We start from the raw sequence: 22,747 nt of genomic DNA on the forward strand, positions 1-22,747 counted from the left end.
TTTTTTTTTTTTTTGTAGATTCTACACCATGTCCATCATGATGGCAGTGGACTTGCTGGGCTGCACGGGCAGCACAGAAGAGAGGGCGGCGCTGCTTCATAAGACCATCCAGTTAGCGGCCGAGTTGAAAAGCAACATGGGCAACATGTTTGGCTTCGCTGCTGTGATGAGAGCCCTGGAGTTACCGCAGGTCAGAGAGCTACTGATTTAAAACAAAAAGTCACCATTTTCTCTCCTCAAGTGCATTATTTCAATGACTATTTCTGGTTTGTTTTTCATGACTTCACAGATTTCCCGCCTGGAGCAGACGTGGGTGACGTTACGGCAGAGACACACAGAGGGCGCCATTTTATACGAGAAGAAACTCAAACCTTTCATGAAGAACATGAACGATGGCAAAGGCAAGATTCTCCCTTACATGTACTATTAATAAGTATTTGTATTGTATAAGTGTGCGTGTGGATTTTACATTGAATTATTAGTTTGAATTAAATGGGACTAAATTGACCGTCGATGTGAGAGTGTGAGTGGGGGGTTGTTTGTTGTTTGTGTCCCACAGTGTACCCCGCCTATCGACCTATGTCATCTGAGATTGGCACAGTGCCCACCCTCGACCCTCATGTGGAGGATAAAGTGGTAGTAAATGGATGGAGATGGTTGGATTATTTCGAATTTCCTTTGCTTTACAGAGTCCAGTGTTCTGTCCAGCACCTCGTTCCCCCACATCATTCCCGTCCTGTCGTTACTGGAGCGTGGCCTGGCGCTCGGCGAGACGCTGGAGCCGTGGGAGAGCGCGGAGGTCGGCGTCGACGTGGTCATGTACCACCTAGAGGCGGCTCGCACCATCGCACATCACGGGGGAATCTACAGAAGCAACGCCGAGGCCAAGCTGCAGGGTAAGTGGTAGCCTCTGCTCTGACTCATCAGCGGACACACGAGGACCAGAGGAGACATTCTGCAGTTTATTATTATTATCTTCACCCTCAAAGGATTCGCATTTAATTAGTTGTCTGTTACAGATGATTAAAGAGACAAATGAACGCAATAATCAATCAACAAGGGGGGGAAATCTAATCAAAGCACACTTTTACTATTAATCTAAGGCACATCAAAAACTACAATACACACCAATAACACTGAGGCAGCAAAGGGAGGGAGAGGCTGAGCATGAGCATGTGTGTGTTACATGTCATGCTGATGTATTAGCGATAATAAAGATCTGTGTCATCGTGACATAGCTGATTTGATGCGGCGAGTGTGTGTGTGTGTAATTGCGATGTTGACCGTATTGATCCCTAATTCTCTCCTATTGGTTCTCAGTTTGAGGTCATTACTGGTTTATTGAGCAGCCTTTCAGTAACTATCAATTCACATCTTTGTTTTCCGTTATATGTTGCCATCGATCAGCCCTGACCTCGGTGTGCTCCTCACATCGACTGAGCGAGGGAGCTCACTTAACGCCTCTGTTGGAACTGTTAATGTTCAAAGACCTGGGATCTAGGATTTTGTTTTGTTTTATGTTATTGGACAGTTGGGAGGGAGGCCCTGTGTCACCGTGGAGGGATAGCGGGTTGTTACTGTGACGCCGTACTTCAACAGCTTCGTTCTTTATCTCAGGAAAAGTCTGCGTGACCAGATTATCCCTCACTAAGGAGCCTTTTTAGTGCCTTCAGCTGCTTCCTGTCGAGTCAGGGTTATTGTTAACAGTATGTGTGACAAACTTAAATGACTTGTTACATAATGCACTAAGTGTCCATTAACATTTCCAACTACATTTTACGTCTAATGTTTATTTTATGAAGTGTAAAAAAATCAGAGACACACCGTAAAACTTTTCTCTGCCATTTTTTATTCGAGAGTCGGTTAGTGTTACTTCTAGGAAGTCAATTATAAACCTATAAAATGTGTTTAAATATCTGCAAATGTGGATTTTTTTGTTGTTGTAACTCCTCTCTTTCCCTCTCCTCCTCCTCCTCCTCCTCCTCCTCCTCCTCTCCAGGACTCCAGGAGCAAGCAGAAATCCACGAGATCTTCCAGACAGAGTTTCAGATGCGTCTCCTGTGGGGCAGCCGCGGCTCCGAGGGCAGCCAGTCGGAGCGCTACGAGAAGTTCGACAAGGTTCTCACCGCCCTCTCACACAAGCTGGAGCCTCCCGTGCGCCACAGTGAGCTATAGCACATGACCCAGTGGCCCCGGCATCAAAGAGACACCTCCATTTTTTTATCACTCTCTTCTCATAGACGTATACAAAGTCTTGTTTTGCATCACGGAGTATGATGTGGAAGAGTCCAGTATGAACACGGGGGGGGGGAAGGGGGAGATTGGACGAAGCGGCAGCTAAAAGAGCATGTGCACCGAGCACTGTAGGAACGTTTGCACTGACTGTGGACTCCACTTAAGGCACGGAGCTCCTTTTGTTCTCACTTAGGGTTACAAAATATTTAAAAGGCAACAAAGAGGAGACGAGCTGAGGCGATACAGGGGACCAGCTCCTCTGCCTATGGTGTCCTCCAAGGGCCAAACGGAGCTGAGATGGAGAGTTTGTCTTTTTGCTCCAATTAAAAACAACTGCTGTCACACACTGTAGCAGACAAGAACATAACATAGATCATACATAGATATTTTGACCGTGTGAATGAATGTGTGTGTCTGCATAATGTAAGTATAGTATGTTTACATTCCTCTGTTGTTGTTTTTTTTTTCTGTCTTATTTATTCGTCACGATCAAAGGCCGGCTGTCAGAACATCACGGACGCTGCTTCGCCGCCTGTTGGCGCTCATTCGGAGGGAAGCGCGTTCACGGAGACTCGTGAAATATGTATGAAGCAGTCCTCCCATTAATTCCCATTAAAAATGTACCGGGCATGCATTTATACATTTATCAGGAGTGAAACATTTGCCAAGGAAATGTTGGAACTTCCGTATGACGTCTTTATGGGGGGAAAAGCAAATACTAACATCTTTTTAAAGCAATGTTTCACTCGGAATCGGATCATTTACGAACATGTGTTCGGTGTGACGCTACTTTCAGTAATCTGGAGTTTGCAGAGATATTTAAAGCGTTTAATGCATGCATCTCTAAATGTTGCACTCAGTAAAATATTGCTTTAAACTTATATAATTGAGAAGTACAGTATCTGTGGAAAGTCTTCAGCCATAGAGGGAGAAGGAACCGTTGACCACAGCCCTGCCACAGACACTGTTTTTGGTTGTACATCTATCTTTTAAAGTTTCTCTTATAGCAAAACACCTTTAATAATCTGTTTTTAGTTTTTTTTTGTTATGTTTGCTTGTGTTCACTTCTAAAGCATTACTGTATTTTACAGTATGTGGCTCTGAGGTGACTGAGCCGACTCTCGGGCCTATGCAATCATTTCAACCAAGGGCTGAGACCCCGGACACCCCCTCAAACTTCACCTCCCTTCTGAAACATCCATGTCTTACCCAAACTGGTAATCTATATGTCAACGAATCTCAGATATCACTCAAACGATTCCAAACATACATGTACGTATAATGCTTCTTATAATTGGCCCACTTTCTAGTCTGAACTGTGACCTGCAGAGGAGTCATGTGCCACTTCCCACGATTGTCCAACAGGGGGTGATGTTTAGTCAGCATATTTAAAATAAGAATAAAATAAAGAATCATTCATTGTAATTCAATACAACAGAACTCACACAAATAAAAGCATTAAATTGTGTGTGTGTGTTCTGAGACCAAGAGGATGCCTGCTGGTTAAGGTTTGATATCTGCTCACACTGAGGATGAATAAGTGACGACGATGATGATGATGATGATGATGTAATGTTTTATATTTGTCTTGTGTTCTGAATGCTGTACAGTAATGCTCTGACTGTACGTTGATTCTCCTGCGAGAGGAACTTGAAAAGCGCAGATTAAGGACTGATCTCATGTTTTTTTACTTACTGTACATAGCTATTCACTTTCTTTTTCTTCCCTTCTTTTTTAAAAATAAAATGGTTGCTTGTCTCAACAAGTTGACTCCCGTGTTCGAACGTAAAGCGTACTGTACATGTATGGAAATAATGTAAAATGACACCTTGCTAAATTCTCTCTACTTATTGACTCATTGTTCAGTCTATAATGAAAAAATAACAAAATAGCCAAACTTCAATTTTCTTAGATAACATTATCGGACTGGAAATTGTTTTGTGTTTTTTTAGATATGCATGGGATGTTGCCAAACATCCCATGCATCCCCGTGAATGCCCATGTAAGCACGTGATAATTACAGATTACAGAGAGGAGGGTGAGTAGCAGCTGTTAAGACTTATACACATTATTGCTGTTAATGAGTTGCTGTCTTGTGAGTTGTGACATTAAGTCACAGCCAGTAGGGGGAAGCATTTCACCGCAATGCCAAAGCCAGCTGGCTTATACTGTATTTCACAGTCCCTTATGAAGCCAACTGCATTTATGTACATGTTTGGTATTGTGGGTGATTACAGAGCAGTGCTTCTGGTTTTTATTTTAGTCTTTTCCAAACTGTAGTAACATAACATATGTGCTTTTCCACATGTCTCTAATCACACAGGCTCCCACACACTCAAGTTATACTCCATTAAATATTTGTTTGATGGAAAATACACAGTGGGAGGAGCATTGAGCATGCACGGATCGTACTTTGTTCTGTACATGAGCCCCACAGTGTCTGCAGAGGGAGAGAGACAAAGACAGATGGACTCTGTGTGCGTGTGTGTTACTGTGTGTGATTTTTGTGCATGCAAGAACACAGTAGTTGCAGGAATACTGCTGTTGCTCTTGCTGCTTATACCCTGTTACAGAGGGGGGGCAGTAGTGAGGCCTGGCAGCCACTCAGGAGAAGGTGTACTGCTGTCAGGAGAACAGAAAGAGGAGGATGTATTTGTGACAAAGTAAAAAAAAAAAAAAAAAAAGTGATGTGTAACAGAAAATAGTGACGCAGAACAGAAAGACAACGGAATCAAACTGGGGGAGAACAGAACAGGAATCCCCTAGAATAATCTACAATAGAGAATCATCGTTGGCTCTGCTCTTTGTCTCCCTTTTCCATACAGTTCCATAGGCGTAACATGTTATGGATGTAATCTCTAAGAGGATTCTCTCTGCTTGGTATCATGGTACATGTTAATTTCAGCGCTTTATGTTCCTTATTGAAATGGACCCGAGATCTCCCAGGCCTGTCTGCCTGCCTGTCAGCCAACCGTCATCAATTCACCCCTAATCTCTCCCCCCAGCCCTTTTATAGCAAATCCATTGTGTTGGTCATTGTCATCTGATCATGTGTGACCCAGGCTGCTCTAAAGCTGGTGCTTGGCAGCGTAGCGTTGACTTTTGACATCCATCTACGGGCAGATATTTGTGACGGTGTGAAAACTTGACTCGTGGATAAAGAATTGTACATTTGATTCACTGAATTCTAGAAATGTCTGTTTAAATAGCATTTTTATCAGTTAGCTACGGCACTGATGGAACAGAAAAAGCTCATAAAACCATTTGGAAAAACAGTATTTGTCACATCAGAGGTTACTAATGACTAATTGAGTAAAATAATAATATAATAAAAATCCAAGCAAGAAATGTAGATGGTGTCTGAATATTAAATAATCATTTATATGTGGCATTTAACATTGTAGTGTATATTCACACAAACTTTTAGGCAAACAATAGTTCCAAATAATACTTAACAATGTATCTGGATTTAAACCCAGTGTTTTGTTACCCTGTAGCCAATTTAACCCTAATAAAATCCTATTAACTGTACATACTGTCAATATTTTTGTACAGCTATCAACTGTAGGTTAAAGATAATTTTGTTTATGGCATATGGAAATGAAAAAACACAATCACAGCATAATTGAAGCATGTGGTACCCTCCAGATCAGGAGTATTTTAACCTCAGGGCAGCTTAGCAAATGAGAGGTGACACCCAGTGCTGGTGTGATCACTCCTCGGTAATTTGCTCTATAACCATGAAACTTACAGCCATGAAAAAAAAACCACCTTCTGCCTCCCCTCTGAGTTCACCCCATGACTGTTTTTCACTTGTTAAGTTGGGATGGAAGACAACAACCAGCAACCATACCCATCATGTCTTCATTACCTTTCAGCACTTCCACAGCTAACTTTTCCATCACTCTCGCTTTCCCGCCTGCTTCCTCACCCCTGCCAGGCCCCTGGTCGATCTGTCTATCTGCCCCTGCACTGACTCCTCATTAACACATGAATGAAGACAGGGAAGGGCCTGTAAGGCTTGGACGCCAACAGAAGGCGACAGATTTGCAATTCAAACCTCTGACTGACCTCCTCCCACCCCCACCTCGTCCTCCCGTCCCTGTATAGCAGGACTGGAACTGTCACTCGTATGATTGAGGACGTATGTACGGAGGGAGAGAGAGAAAGAGAGAGAGACAGATGTGCATTCACACACATGTCATGCCTCTGCACACTTTCATATTGACAGACAATGCAAATACATGCATATGCGCGTGAAGGGAGTATGTGTAAAAGGGAGGACGGCATTTGTGCTGATGGTTTTCCAATATAATGATTTATCAAAAGAAAGTCAAGTTCAAGGGGATATCGGCTCATAAATGGCACCGCCACGTGCTGTAGTGATTGCAGTGATGTGGAGGTAGAAACAAGTGCATCCGTTAATGTAATCCTGGCCAAAGAAGTCATAGAGAAAATCACTCATCTACAATTCAAACATCATTAATAAACACAATTTGCTATTAATACTTCTGACTCCTCCTCACTAAAATGTGGGCAGGACAGAAATCAAACAAAGCACTAACGTGTTCAAGTTCAAGGTGATTATGAAAACAGAAAGAAGCATTTAAATGTTTGAGACAAGACTCGGGGTGAGAATAACTCAGTGATTTTTATGGTAATACAGGGTTATGTGAGTTTGCTTGGTGTGCTTGGTGTGTAGTGTCTAAGCATAAATTAAGTTGTTGTTAATCCTTATTGTTATTCTCTAGCTTTTAAAGCACTTATTTATTTTTTACTTTTAAAGTACTTGTTTGTTTTATTGGAGATATGTTTTACATGAGCATTAGTTATCTGTCTATCTGTCTGTCTGTCTATCTATCTATCTATCTACAGTATCTATCTTCATTTTGAAATCATTTGCGTGCATTTGTGTTTTCTTTCATAGAATAGAATAGAACTTTATTTTCCAGTTATGTATATACACATACACAAATGAGAGCAATAAATAATAATAAATATCAGATAAAAAGTCATTCTGAGAAAAAAAAAATTGAGAAAAAGGTTAGAATTCTAAGAAAAAGCCAGAATTCTGAAGGGAAAAAGGTTAGAATTCAGATTATTAAAAGTATGTCACTTTTTCTCAGAATTATTATTTAAACTTAATTTTTATAAAATTTTATAACAGGTAATGTTCATCGTTTAAAAAACATTACGTTGGGTTAGTTTTCAGTTGTTATCAAGTCTCTTGTAAACGGAAACTCTTAAAGCTGTGTGCAATGACGTCACTTCCTCCTTCCCGCGACTACTTCCTGCATGTGCCGACAATATGGCAGCGCCTATAGCGATTCACTTGGAGTTTGGGTAAGTGAATATTAAACGTGTTTTACCGCCTATTTACTCACCTTTAGTAATGTTTCCAGCAGCCGAGCTGAGTCAAATCGTTACCCGGTTCATTTAAGTGTTTATTTTCGTATGGTCTGTTTGAAAAAGGACCCGAAATCCGTGTATTTATCAGCCAGTGTGCGGTTTGTTTACGAAACATCCGTCAGTGACAGTCGCTGCTGCTTCTTCTTCTCTCTGAGAAGAGAGTTTGTGTGTCTCTCTACACGTGTTTACGTCACAACACTGACCCACACTTCTATGTCCACATATACACATTTATCTGGACAGCCTGTGAAACATGTATAAAACCTTTAATCGTCAGTTCAGCTCAGACCTTTATTGTACTGCAGCAGTGGTTGAAAAGACACGCGACAGAACTCAAAATACTGCAAACAACCTTTTTCAAAGTGTCACAGAGGATTTGGCTGATTGAAGTGCAAAATCATCATATCTGACTTAAATCAGTACATGTAAATTAATATTTTGAATTTGATTTAAACTTAACTGCTGTGAGAGGTTATTTCACACTTATTTTGTCTGAAACTTGAAGTCCAGCTTTGATTTACAGAAACCCTGACAAATAAAACACAACCAGGACTTATAAACATCCTCACATATACGTGACCAATCATGTCTAAATCATATTTAAGGTTATATGTATTTGTAATTTACATAATTAATTTTAAATTCAGTATGATGTGATGGTTACACTATATGTCTTGTCTGGTTACAGTAAACCCAACTTTATGTTGATTTCTCTGTGGTTTTATCATGTGCTGTTTTTATTGCCTTTTTTTTATCTGAAACTATTCCTTTTGTAACCTGGAGAGTCTTTAAACCAGTTAATATTACAACTGAACATACAGAAAAATAATACATATATGTATATGTGTATATATATATATATATATATGTATATATATATATATATATATATATATATACATATATATGTATATATGTATGTATGTGTATATATATATATATATATATATATATGTATGTGTATATATATGTATATGTGTGTATATGTATACTCTCAAAAATATCTGCTGATAGCTTGTTCATCAGATACAATTTTAATGAACAAGCTGGTCATTGGTACAAGAAAATATAACTCCAACCACATTAACTTCAGTACATCAGGAAGCTTTTCAGAAAAATATTATAATTCTAGGGTTATAATGTGAAAACAATTTAAGTATTTAAATATATTACAAGTCAGGAATGTGTAGATTCCTGGCTTGTCTAAAACGTGTCTTGTTAGTATACTGTTGACGTATAGCACTGAATACAATTTGTGTAGATAAAGATATTTAACAGTAAGAAGGTTTTATACCGTTTGACTTTTAACTCATATTGTTCCCAACTTAGCTACACACTCTGAAGACATTCATGGTTTTATATATTTCAGGACTAAGTCTGAATCTGGTTAGAGAGAGAATTTGGCATGACGGCATTTATCCTTTTAACACTAGAACCTGTTTATTCAGCATATATCTATGTGATGTTCAAGTGTTTCAAATGTGAAGGTGTTTTTTTTATCTCAGGTGAGGATTTTACCTGTTACAGCAGCCAGTGATGATAAATACCGTAACCTTCACACAGTGAACATCCAAAAGCCACAGAAACACACTGGGTCATACTTGTATCTCTTACAGTATCTTTTATCTCTTTCTTTGTCTAGAGGAGGAGCCGAGCTGCTGTTTGATGGCCTGAAGAAACATCATGTGACTCTCCCAACCCAAACTGAACCTTGTGAGTATCACCTTTCACCTGTCTGTCAATTCATAATTATAGTCTCAAGGCCTTGTTTTAATATTAAATGCTGCAAACATTCAAATGTGTAGATGCATCACAGCAGGACAGGAAAGTCTTTCTACAGGTAAATTGACTAATTTACTGCAAATCACAGACACAGATATAATACAGTGGTCATGATGGGTCTCTACAACATTCAATACATCGTTTTCCTTTCTTTGCTTTAAAATCTATCTATCATATTATGGTTTCAAATTTTAATGTTCTGATAGAACTTAAGAAAATAGGAGACTTGTTCACAGGAAAGAACTCCACATTAGGTTTGCAGCTTTGTAAAAGTGACAATGAACCGGAAAGACCAGTGGATTGCTGGCAGGTGGAATTTAACATGATTTTGGAGGAAATCGTCAATCACCTGTGTTCCTTTCATTGACAATGGTCTTTAAACTTTCATCAGGCTTACAGCCGAGTGCACAACTGTGATGTGACGTGACGCTCCACATGAGCTGAGGTCATTTTTTTGTCAGAGATCATTTAAACTAGCTGAACAGGCGTGTGCTCATTTCTCATTTCATAAATAAGTTTCTCACTCCACTAACCTACATGATGAGGTTTTTGTTTTGCCGAGGGACCCAGGTTTCCCCCGGCACTGGCCACTAACTCAGCAGTGAGGAGGAAAAACCCGTCTGTAATCTGGATTTCTTAGCTTCTCGGAGATTAAAATGTCTTCTCATGTCATGTACACACATGACATGAGAAGACAATACATGCACACACATATGCTGTACACGTGTCTCTATGGTTGCTTATGTTATGGAGAGGGATACTGAAGGAAAGGAAGACTATGTGTCTGGTATTTGACTTAACAAAGGGTGTTCGTCCATGGGGCTGAGGTTACCACGACAACAAAAAGACAAAAGTTGACCAGAACGGGGAATGCTAGCCTTATGACCTTGCTTCACTGCCTGACCGGTGTGTGTGGGTGTGTGTGTGTGTGTGTAATTCTCGGTGGAGCATGGAGTTTTGATGAAACATTTCCTGTTTGCATTTACTAATTGTGATCATAATTCGGGACTGCTTGTGTATTACTGAAGATATTGCTTCCAAGAACATATCTGTGTGTGTGTGTGTGTGTGTGTGTGCGTACACACACACACACACACACTCACACACAGAGGGGGTGCAGTGAAGGCAGATATAATTGGTTCTGAATCCTTCGTATTTCTCTTTGACCCCGGCCAGTGATTGATGACCCTCGACTGAAAGACCCCACCCCCACTCTTTCTCTCTCTCTGCTCTTCTTCTTTATCTCACTCTCTCGCTCATACATTCAACAAAACCCCCGCGGTTTAAGGATCACACAGTTTTTACCTCTTGTATCAGCGGAGAGATGGATCGCTCGCCCCCTCGCATGACAGTCATAATTGCATGAAGACAGAAAAGCAAGAGAACGGGAGGGAAAAACTGCACGCGCACACAAAAGAAGAAGTGGGCACGGTTTTGAATCGCCGTCAAAATGGCGCCATTTCTCTCCCCTCCCTCCATGTTTTCTTTTTCCCACCCATGCAACGCAGCTATCCCAAGATGCATCAGGAGGCTGTGACGCAAAGCCCCCCCCCCCCTCCCCACCTCGCCTGTTTGTTCTCTCTCATCCTCTTGTCCCCACTTTACCTGGAATGCAATGCGCTATCAAATCCTTCAGCCCTTGGTCGTACCACGCCATCGTTCTTTTCTTCCACTGTTCCTCGTTTCTGTACGTCCACTCTCCTCGCCTGTGTGCTTCATGTACACACCTATCAGCAACTGCATTAAACCCAGTAACCTGTGGTAATGTAAATCAGTGGGTGACTTCAGTCCATAGACATGTTACCTTTTACAAGGCAGCCATTAAAAGGGCAACGCCTGATGACGTCTGTTTGGTTATAAAAAAATATGAAATGATGAAAGTTTGAATTATTGCCAACCTGCGTTCTGAGCTGTTTTCTATGTGCAACTTTAAAATATGTTTGTGTGTTTATGTGTGTGTGTGTGTGTGTGTGTGTGTGTGTGTGTGTTTAGAGAAGGGAACATAAAAGGCAGAAGATGGAGAGAAAGAGGGGAGGACAGAGGGGTTTTTTTTTTACGAGAGAATGGGGGAGAGAGAATGTGAGTGTGAGACGCAGAGAGAGCAAATTTTAAAAGGAAACGGACGAGAGGATGGAGGAGAGAATAAGGGGTAATGGTGGAGAAAAATACCAATAGTCAAAGGCAGAGAGTGCAAAGAAAGGAGTCACCACAAAGAAGGAGTTATGACCGCTGTCGTGATTAGTTCTGTTTTTAGCCCCGCAGAGGTGCAGGTCAATATTCACTGCCTAGTAGTGTGTGTGTGTGTGTGTGAGTGTGTTGCAAGGGGAGGTATTTGTCTTTTTTTATGTGGGGGCCTGGAACCATAGAAAACTAGCACTATCATTATACTACTGAGCTGGCTGACATCACTGCAATTAACCTGAACACTGTACACACACTCACACACATACACCTTGTACATCACACACAGTCTATTGCCCTCAAAACCACACCGTGCAGATGCATCTAGAAATCTTTGTTTTATTTAAAAAAAATGTTTAGAAAGAATGCATTTGAACTGAAATCACACTCACCGTACACCGTAAGCTCTTTGTAACCTATCACTCTGTGTTTAATCCACACACTAAAATGTCTCAGGCTTTTTACATTTCAGACAAAATATAAACCTATGTTCTGTTTTCTATTTATAGAACAATAAAGTACATTAAAAAAAAAAAAACACATTTGGCTCCGCTGAACGAGCACGTATTTCAGGTCAGAGCTGCTGCTGATGGTTGTTTAGCAGGGATATTAGCGCTGCCTTTGATCCGGCTGATCTTATGCATCCGCCAGTGATTCGACGCCTACCTGCTACAGCTCCGCCGCTCTCCTTGCACCTCCTTACTTACTCGCGATGACTCACTGTCGTCCTCTTCCTCTCACATCTGCTGCTCACTGTCCCTATTTATTTATCCTTTGCTTACACGTTATTTTCTGCACATCATCTCCTCTGGTTGTCAGTTTTATGTAAACTGATATAGGGAAGGAGGCTAGTACTCTGTCTGTGTGTGTGTGTGTGTGTGTGTGTGTGTGTGTGTGTGTGCGCGCACATGCTTGTATTGCTTTTTAAGGTATTTTCTGGTGTAAACACGGACTTTGTCAGGACCAGTAGTCCTCATGGAGACCAAATCCTGGTTCTAATGAAGCTCATTTCTGAGGCACTGGTTCAGTTTAGGGCTCAGATTTGAATTGTGGTAAGGGTTTTAAGGTTACGGATAATAACCTTAAAATTAATAATTTTTTAGGCTGTGCAGATTAATGGAAGCCGGGGAAAGGATAGCTGCCTTAACCCGTGTCTGTGTGTGTCAGTTTTGCTCTCAAATGTTATCACATGTCACTGTGCACAGCTCACCTGAACACAACCAGTGGCTACAAGAAAAATTCATTCATGTGTGTGGGGTGTTTTTTTACAACAGCCACCTTGTGTGTGTGTGTGTGTGTGTGTGTGTGTGTGTGTGGGTCCACATCATAATTTCAATATTACGAGGAGTCACACCAAGCACCCACTAACACACACACACACACACACCCACAAACTCTCTGAGGCTTTAAAATAGCTCAGATCTCTTAACGTTTAATGCTATCACTATAATATATTCATTGTTGGTTGTTTAGCAGGGATTTAGCCTAAAACCTCTCATTGTTGTTTTGCGTTCGCCGGGTCGGCCCGACTGAGGCTCGGCCTATTGTTGAGGAGAGGTCAATCTGATTGTTTAAAAGGTCAAACTCAAAATTCTAAGCATCGCTAATATTCACGCCGGGCCAGAATGAGTGAATTTGATGATTCGAGCAATGGATTTTGTTGTGTATATTATGTGTCCTGCTGTGAAAATCACCTCAATTAAGAGTCTAGAAAGGTGTATTTATATTGTAAAGCTGTACAGGATAGGGTCTACCTCATTTTATTCCCTTATTTTAATTTTTTTACACATTTTTATTACACATCTAGCCGTAAAAAATTATATAATTCCTACATTTTGAATGTTTTATAACCAAGGTGAACAATGTCGGTCTTGGCCATTGACACCAATCAACCCTCCCCCATTTCCAGTGACCACCCCTCCTCCTCCAAAACATTCACATACACTCATAAATATACATGCACACACACACACACACACACGTATACGCAGCCGTGTCCCGCCTGGTGCTTCTGTCGCGTCACATCGACCAGGGGGCTGGGACCGTGCACCTTGACCTCTAACCTCTAACCTGTGACCTCCGTTGTCTGCGTCTGTATGGGCTTTGTGTCTGTCTGTCTGTCTGCCTGTCTGTGTGTGTGTGTGTGTGTGTGTGTGTGTGTACATATATATATATGTACATGTTTTTCAGGGGACGTGAAGCAGCTGCTGGTCTGGATCCAACGGAACCTGCTGAAGGAGCGGCCTGAACTCTTTGTTCAAGGAGACTCTGTGTAAGTGTGTGTGTGTGTGTGTGTGTGTGTGTGTGTGTGTGTGTGTGTGTGTGTGTGTGTGCGCACTTGACACACACTTGATCTCTGCACAACAACACAACCTTGAGGAATATACAGTATGTTACACAGAGATATGACTGTGACCCCCGCTCTCCTAGAAGGAGCTTTGAAAAATGAAACAGAACCACAATGTGAAGCTTTTTTTTTTCGTCCCCCCTGTGGTTTTAAAAACTGCTGAGAGAGAGAGGGAGAGAGGGGGCAGGCACAAAATCCAGCCTTCAATTTAGAGGTTTCGTTAAGGTGATTACCTGGATGCGTATGTATGTGTGTATTTGGGTCCAGCAGTCTTATAGGACTGCCTGACTTTTACAGCTGCCTTTGTGCTGGACTATTTATAGCAGCACCTAAACAATGAATAGAGGGGGGGGGGAAGCAGGGCTACCTATAACACTTATAGATGAGATGAGTGTGGACTCACGTCGACCAGCTCACACTTTGTTTTCAAGCAAAGTATCGTCTCGTTTCTGCATGGTCTTGACACCATGGTGCTGTGTTAGTTCACCATGTTTAATTTTTCTTCTTTTGTTCTGTTTCAGTGCACTGTGTCTGTGCTTGTGTTCTCACAGGTTCCCCTCTCTCCCTCTCTCTCTCGTTGCCCTTTATCATTGACGTCACAGAGCGCGTACAAGGTGGAGAGAGGCTTGTTTGAGCTAAACGCGAGGCAACCGTGTATCTTGTTTTAGCATCATCTCACCCTCCGCACTAACTAAACAAAAAAAGGGAAGGGGGGGATGTGAAAAGAGATAAACACACATTGTTAAGGAGACTGCACCCAAAGGTGTCTGTTGTTACCCTCCACCATTATCCCCCATTACACTCTTTTGAAGGATGGTGAATTTCTTCTTAAGCTACACGTGTGTGTGTGTGTGTGTTATTTTTAGTCTCCCATTAATTCCCAATGACACTTATTTTCTTCCAAATTTCTTTTCCTCAAAAGAAAAAAAAGCATCATTATGGTCATTCCTGGTTAGGATTAACATAATGAGGCAAATAGTAATTGGTAATACAAAATTGAAGTATATTTGGAGGAAAAAAATGTATTTACTCTCTTTTATTTTACATTTATTACGTTACATTTTACATTTTACTAGCATCAAACATGATGTCACACATCGACAGATTTTGTACTGTGTTGTGTTTACTAAAAATATTTGATTTCCTTTATTTTATGGAGACATTTTGCTTTAAATTGTTTGAAAAAAAGTTGTTTTTGTCTTTATTCTGCAAAAAATGTTGCAGATTAAATTGTAATTAGTAACAATTAGCAGCAATGTATTATGATTTTTTTTTTTTACAAAGAAACATTAAATGTAAAGCCTTTCATTGTGTGACAAAATGAAAATGTATATTTTTTCCCTTTCTTTTAACATTGTTTTACTCTACTACAAAATATTCTGTCATTTTACCAAAAAAAAGTAGTTATTTATTCATTTTAATGTTCTTTTTGTCTTTAATTGTTAAATTTGTGTGTATATATATATATATGTATATATACATTGTGTGTGTGTGTGTGTGTGTGTGTGTGTGTGTGTGTGTGTGTGTGTGTGTGGGTCTTTTCCCACTGGGAAAAGCATCTGACTCATAACGGTGTTTTTCCCACAGGAGACCTGGAATTCTGGTGCTTATCAATGATGCAGACTGGGAGCTAATGGTGAGCACTGTGAGCCATGTTCACTGTCACTCTCACTGTGTGTGTGTGTGTGTGAGGCCACCATAATATTTCCATGTTGAGTTTTAAACTACAGTCTTCTCTCCGTTTCCAGTGTTTACTGTGCCCGTGCAGTGTTTATGTCTCTCCCCCGCGTGCATAGATCACCATAACTATATAAAATGCTCGTGTGAACATTTTAAATCAGGAGGAGGAAGAAGAGCGTATATGTGTGTGTGAAGGTTAGCCTATATGCTCGCCGGGTGCCCGCGATAGTTCATTCTCTCCGAGTCATTTAATGTTTTATATAATGCAGAAGCAGCTGCAGGACCGCGGCTTTGTCCTTGGGGCCTCATATCTGAACATATATTTACATGCACGGACAGTCTGAACGCTTCAATTTGAATCCATTGATTCAATTACAGGAGTCGACACAGGATGTAAATGAAATGAAAAGTTTGTTATTGATCGGCCCCCAAAGGGGAACGTAGGAGTAATGCTCATATTTGTATGGGTAAACACACGTATCTCTCCCTCTTTTCTGACTTGTGCAGATGTTTGGATATTGAAGATTTTGTGTGTTTCTTTCTAATCCTCAGGGGGAGCTGGATTACCAACTGCAGGACCAAGACAACGTTGTGTTTATTTCGACTCTGCATGGAGGATAGTAAAATGCGTGTGGGATGTACACATGTCGTTGACATTTCTCTAACTACCTTTCCTCCACATCCTCCTCCCCCTCCCCGCCCCCCTGCACACACACACACACCCCAACAACACATAACCCAGTGGGAATCTGTGAACCTGCACCGTGACGACAGAGGTGATGGATGTCCGTTTCTAGGAATTCAGAAGGATACAGAGAAAATGTGGAAGTGCATGGTGAGACAGGGATACGAGGATCTGTTTTTGTTTATTTGTTTATTTGTTTTTGTCATATTAGACGGGCTGAAGGAGCGACCATTTAAAGCTCCGGTCAGCTGACGGTCAGCTCACAGATTGACCACCGCCTTTATTTTTGATCCCCTCAAATCTTCCATTATGAATATGAAGGCAAAACAGCTTCATTCTAACATTAAAATAACTTTACGGTCAAAATGAATGTTAAAGATGACATCACTCTGAAGTAATTAACATTTGAAATATTAATAACACACAATAATGTGGTTGTATGATTATTATATAAAATATGAATCATGTTTTTGTTATTTTATGGATGTTGGCACACCAGAAACCACGTTATGGATGATTCACAGGTATAACATTACATTAATTACTTTAAAAAGAAACACCTTGGCATCTCATTATATATTTTCTTCTACCTAAATTATTATTATTAAATATTGTATTGGGTTTATAAATTCATCTGATAAAATTACATTTATTTTGGGGTGTTTTTGTAATTTTTTTTTATTTTACATTTGAAAACATGCATTGTCTTGAATGAAAACAAAATATTAAAAGGTTTTTGGTTTTTGTTTTTTTTTAAGTGACTGTCCCTTAATATTTTTTATACTATATCTTCCAGAATTTGAATTTATAATAATTTCTGGTATTATGATCAAATCAAATTAATCTTCAAAATCATTTCTCAAATCTTCAGTTCATTTAAAATTATGTGAGTATATACATGTACACATAGAGAGACTATTCCTCAGTACATTTACATTTTTACACATATATATCTATGTGTGTGTGTGTATATATATATATATATATATATATATAAGATGTTGTGTTTTCTCGTCCTCAGGGGGAGCTGGATTTCATATCCATTATATTAAACAATAAATTGGGGGAAATTACTTTCATATTTCAATTAATAACAATGTTTGTATTCAATTTCTACTGCTATGTGTTAAATATTAATATTACGAATTTTCCAAACCACATGATATGTGTCTACGAACAGTGAAGTCCAGTGTGAGGCCTACACAAGCAAGCCCTCTCCTCAATCACGACTCCACTTCATCTCCGTGATCTCGCTGCACTTTCAGTTAGTTAGTTAGTTGAGATTTTGTGCAGATTTTTTTTTTTTTATTCCTTCCTTCATTCATTCATTCATTCATTTATTTATTTTTAATTTATTTTACCTCACTGTTCCACTCAGATGGAATATTCATATCACTAAAGAGGAGGAGAAGGAGGTGGAGGTGGAGGCGGGTGGGGGATAATACAGAAGGACCACTGCGGGAGGTCGAGGTCTAGCCTCCGGGCTGTCCTACCCTGAACGCCCGGGGCAACCTTAAACCTTTTCTCGGCTGTGGAGTCCGATTTGCAACGGGAAACCGAGCGATAATGGCCGGTAGAAAGGAAATGCAAATGAGGGTTGCGAGGGGGTTAGAGAGAGAGAGAGAGAGTGTGTGTGTGTGTACCTTAGGCTATACGTGTGTGTGTGTAGGTTATATGAGTGTATACATACAGTGTGTGTGTGTGCGTGTGTTTAAGCTTGTATCTTTTTGACCTAATTATTTGTCTTAAATATTTAGAAAATCAAAGTTTTTTTTGCTCCTGGCTGATTTTAAATGTTACATTATGTAACACGAGGCAGCGTAATTTCTGTTAACCCCATATCTTTGTTGCCCTCTTCCTTTTCTTTTTTTTGTCACCTGCATTTAGGGTAAACACAGGTTACAGTGGGGGATTGTAGTTCCATGCAGGGATTATGCCCAGTTTCTGGATTATCATCTGGGCCCGGACTATATCACCCATGGTTCAGTCGACATGCAGGCTGCACGCACTGACTGCTCAGCATGGAAACTGGTGGTAGTGTCTCACACACACACACACACACACACACACACACGTATAACGACCCTGAACTGTGGGAATAAAACGCGCCTGTGATCTCCACTCTGAGGTAAACAGCCATAAAGTAAACACCAGCCAATAAAAAATAAAGCACTAGACTATGATTATACATAATAGCATTGATTTAGTGCATCAGACTGACAGCATGTATAATATATAAGATTTTTTTTTTTTAAATACATTTTTCCACCCTGCTGTTTTCGTTATATTGGCCAAATTCCATAATAATAATATGTGTGTGTGAGTGTGTGTGTTGTGTGCATGATCTCCTGAGCTATAAATTTAGATTATTCACTTTATAAAATGTGTGTTTTTGTATTGTTTGCTTTAAAAGCAACACTTTGCGACATTTACTGTCCATTGTGTTCTGACGTTGCACTCGTGGGCTCCCACAATTCCCTGCAGCGAACCTACACACTAAAGTCATGTTGGACAGTTGTGCAATAATAAAACAAATTTTACTTAAATTTAGAGGATTTTTGCATCTATCATCGTTATCAAAACCTTTACCAGACTCTAATTATAATGCAATTATGATTTTTGTATTGTTCTCTTGTATGTTTTTGTGTGTATGTTCATATATATATATATATATATATATATATATATTTATATATATATATATATATATATATATATATATTTATATATATATATATATATATATGTAGTTGCGATTTCGAGGATAATTCTATTCTTACATAAACCATTAAAATCGAGAAAGACGAGTCCATTTGGACACAAATACTTGTACACAAGAGCAGACATGATGCACTAATCCCACGGAATTAAGGAAGGTTAACCTTTCATGTTGATCACAACACACACGCTGCCTGTGTGTATGTGTGTGTGTGTAGAGTTTTAAATGTGAGTGTCTATAAATGAACAATTTTTTAAACGTTTTTTTAAGAAATAAATTCATTTTTTTAACATAAAATATGTTTTAGATGTGAGATGTTTGTTTTTTAAAAGGTACTTTAACCATAAAAACCTGCGTTGTTTTATTACTATTCGATTAATATCAGTGTCAGTTGCTTAATCTGCTGTAAAATAATAATTTCAAGATAGAAAAACTGTATTTAAATAAATGAATACCGTTTTTTTAAAGTCCAAAAAGGTGGATTCGTTGAGGCCTACATGGATGTGGTGAAGCACGCACGTTCCAAAATATGGAGATGAATGATTAGAAAGTGTTTCAAGAGAGCATTTATGTGAGCAGATTTGACTTTTAACGAAAAGGAAAAAATGAGTCCCACTTCAGTTGAATCTGCCTCGTTCGTGAGTTTTGAACCCTGCGTTTATCTGATGACATACATGTGTGTGTGCGCGTGTGTGCGCGCGCTCGTGAGCCTCCACCACCTCCTGTTTGCCAAACACAGTCGATAACATCAATGCATGCAGTCGATACTTGCCATTTAAAACAAACAGTCTTCATTAGATCTTCGACAAAGTGTAAATACCAATCGGGTCATCCACGACGCACACGACGGACGCCACGCACGGGAAACACATTACATGAGGCAGAGTGAGGTTTCCTCCACTTTATTGCTCCAGACCCGAATCTCCTTCTTTTCTCTTTTACAAACCCTTTTCCATAACATGCAAATAATAATGATAATAATAATAATAATAATGATAAAGACGATGATGGTGTGCATCTTACCTGAAACGAGACAGTTACAAAAACACAACGAGACCTTAAAGGCCCTGATAACGGTCGTCTTTGTGGGTTTGGCGTGGATCGAGGCCCCACAGCACATCCTTCTTTCTCTCTCTCCCTCTCTCTCTCTCTCTCTCTCACTCCCTCTCTTTATGTGGCGTTTGAGCAAACACAGCGGTGATGAATGTGAGTCTGCAGCAACAGATGTCCATACACAATTCTTGGGGTTAAATTTGAGTTTACGCAAGAATTGCGTTTGGACAATCAGCCGCTAGAGACTCTTTATAATATCTGCCAGGATACATTAAAACATAACAACAACATTAGATTATTATTATTATTATAGTTAATGCATGCAGGCCCATGTGTGCACCTGCTTTCCTCCTCCTCCTCCTCCTCCTCCTCCTCTTCTTCTTCTCTAAGATGTGGAGTTGCATTCTGTTTGACATCCTCACTGCCTCAGCATTGCCTCTTGGATTCGCTCACACTCCAAACTGAGCTGTTGCATCAACTCCTCGCATAACCTAGTTTGTTCCAGAGGATGAGTAACAATAAAATAGCCTGTAGTGCAACTTTCCTGCATGTCACACAAGTTTGATTGATTCTCCTCATTCATAATCGTGCCACATGTGCATTGTTGCTGCCACGACCTTTCCCCCCTTTTAAACAAAGCAAAATACACACCAGTGTCTTTACACTGGTGGCTATAAAGTTACCCCAGGATTGCACTCCTCCCTGGGGCCTTAAAATGGCTGAATGGCCCAGTGCATCTTTGGTAAAAAAAATAAAAAAATAATTAAATGTCATCTCCTCTCACTTCACACAGGGCCCTCTCTCTCTCTCTCTCTCTCTCTCTCCCTCTCTCTCTCTCTCTCGTTGAAAACCTTGTCAAAAATGCGTCCATATAGAAAATAAAAGGTTCTCAACATGGACTTTTCATTCATTGAGAGAGAAAAACCCCGTCTTTTCTGCACCTGATGTGTTCTGTCATCGATCTGTGGAGGAAAACACTGTTCACTTGTGGTGCCACAGATGCACATGCACACTTGCCTTTCCACGGATGTTAAATATAAACACACACACACACAAACACAGATCCCTTCCTATTTTTTAGAGGGAGGCAAAAAAAAAAGAAAAAAGTTCAATTCTTCTTCTTCTTCTTCTTCTTCCCTTCCGCTGCAGGTGAAAGCGAGGAAAATACAGAAAAAAGGGGGAAAAGGAAACCCCTTTATTTCCCGTTGGTGCGTCCTTGGTTCATTTCCTCTCTCTCTCTCCCTCTGGATCTCTGCGTCCAAATGCCCCCCAACAGTGAGCAGCGTCAGGAGGATGGTGGCCCAAAAAAAAGCAGGAAAAAAAAGAAAAAAGAAGAAGAGGCTGAAGGAGCAGGAGACACTCCTGACAGACGGTGCTGCCTTTCCCCCCCCTGCATCCTTCCTTCCTCCACGAGTCTCTCGGACTGACTGACTGACCGACTGGATGGATGCATCTCTGCCCTCCTGCCTTTTTTCCCCCTTTTACGCTGCTCCAACAATAAACGACGCGTCCGCGACGCAAGGCGGAGTGAGGAGTGGAGAGGCTCCTCGCTTGGTACTGAATTTGAATAACACCACGGGGTGATAAATGTCCATTGTACTGCTTAAGTAATGAATCTCCGCTGTCCTCTGTGTTACACACACACACACACACACACACGCGCGCGCGCGCACACACACACGCCAGCAGCTGCGATGAGGGACCAGCAGCTCCTCTTAAAGACACAACAGCCCCATTTTCTACCCAAAAAGAGATTACAATCCCGACACTGTTTACTCTCTGACCGCACTGCATGACGTTTAGTGTTTCTCTTGTGCCCCCCTCTCCCTCTCTCTCTCTCCCTCTCTCTCACTCTCTCTCTCCCCCTCTCCCTCTCTTGTGTGAGCAAACTATAGTGCAACGCTGTAACCAGGCACTTGGTGGCATAAAGCGGTGCCTTACAGCGCCATGTGCAGCCATTCTGCCGCAGAAAATGGGCAGTCTACTCACTCGCTTACTGTATAGGCCTCTGTGCCAAGGGAGAGTTGCGCGAGGTGACATGTACAAAAATGAGAGGCTTATTATGATGGCGGACATGTGACAGTGGGGTTGATGCAGGCGACAGACACTAAAGTGTTGTCTCATGACAAGTCCTCTTTCACACACACACACACACACACACACACAACGGCACTGATTCGTAAACACATAGGCTAATCTCTTTATTGCGCGTGGTTTTATACAATGAATTCAAATGATGTTGCACATTGTTTCTTTATTCGTTTCAAAATGTCAAGGTTAAGTCTCAGCCCTGGGGCGCATCGACTTAAATTATAGATACAGTGATTTATGGGCCTGAGATGGAGCGTTTGTACAAGCATTAAAACACACGTGTGTGTGTATAGTGAGGATTTGGCACAGGTTGATGTCCACGCGTAAACAATGCCACACATGTGTTGGTGTAATTACACACACAAAAGGTTTAACATCAGTCTGAAGGCGCTCTCCTCAGATTGGAAACAAGAATCTGGACCAAACCCATCCTCGTGTCTTGCACATCAGCACTTGTGAATGCTGCGTTTGCGCTGCAGCTTTCTGATGCTCACAAACGTCACCCTCTCTCTCTCTCTCTCTCTCTCTCCCTCTCTCTCTCCATCTCTCCCTCTCCCTCTCTAAT

The 22,747-nt window shown here is 40.6% G+C and overlaps 2 protein-coding genes across 3 annotated transcripts in view; both read left to right on the forward strand.

The window, feature by feature from the left end:
- sh2d3ca (SH2 domain containing 3Ca) overlaps positions 1 to 4,019 on the forward strand; it is a 53,438-nt gene extending 49,419 nt beyond the window's left edge. For both annotated transcript variants that reach the window (XM_058617647.1, XM_058617648.1), the window contains 4 exons: positions 19 to 190; positions 290 to 401; positions 690 to 896; positions 2,000 to 4,019. In XM_058617647.1, the coding sequence (XP_058473630.1) occupies positions 19 to 190; positions 290 to 401; positions 690 to 896; positions 2,000 to 2,175 (667 nt within the window). In that variant the 3' untranslated portion in view covers positions 2,176 to 4,019. The remainder of the gene's footprint in view (positions 1 to 18; positions 191 to 289; positions 402 to 689; positions 897 to 1,999) is intronic.
- A 3,502-nt stretch (positions 4,020 to 7,521) lies between these two features.
- Positions 7,522 to 17,027, forward strand: urm1 (ubiquitin related modifier 1). Its single transcript, XM_058616530.1, has 5 exons — positions 7,522 to 7,578; positions 9,287 to 9,357; positions 13,798 to 13,879; positions 15,542 to 15,590; positions 16,187 to 17,027. The coding sequence occupies exons 1-5, from the start codon at positions 7,544 to 7,546 to the stop codon at positions 16,253 to 16,255; spliced, it is 306 nt and encodes a 101-aa protein (XP_058472513.1). The 5' UTR covers positions 7,522 to 7,543; the 3' UTR covers positions 16,256 to 17,027.
- The last annotated feature ends 5,720 nt before the right edge of the window (positions 17,028 to 22,747 follow it).

Source organism: Solea solea, chromosome 19 (genome assembly GCF_958295425.1).
Source record: "Solea solea chromosome 19, fSolSol10.1, whole genome shotgun sequence".
Classification (NCBI taxonomy): Eukaryota; Metazoa; Chordata; class Actinopteri; order Pleuronectiformes; family Soleidae; genus Solea; species Solea solea.

What these genes read in the sequence shown, in the direction of transcription:
- urm1 (XM_058616530.1), top strand. Translation starts at nt 7,544, where the DNA reads ATGGCAGCGCCTATAGCGATTCACTTGGAGTTTGG. An exon ending in CCCAACCCAAACTGAACCTT is followed by an intron (nt 9,358 to 13,797) that starts GTGAGTATCACC and finishes CATGTTTTTCAG; the next exon opens with GGGACGTGAAGCAGCTGCTG. An exon ending in ATGCAGACTGGGAGCTAATG is followed by an intron (nt 15,591 to 16,186) that starts GTGAGCACTGTG and finishes TCTAATCCTCAG; the next exon opens with GGGGAGCTGGATTACCAACT.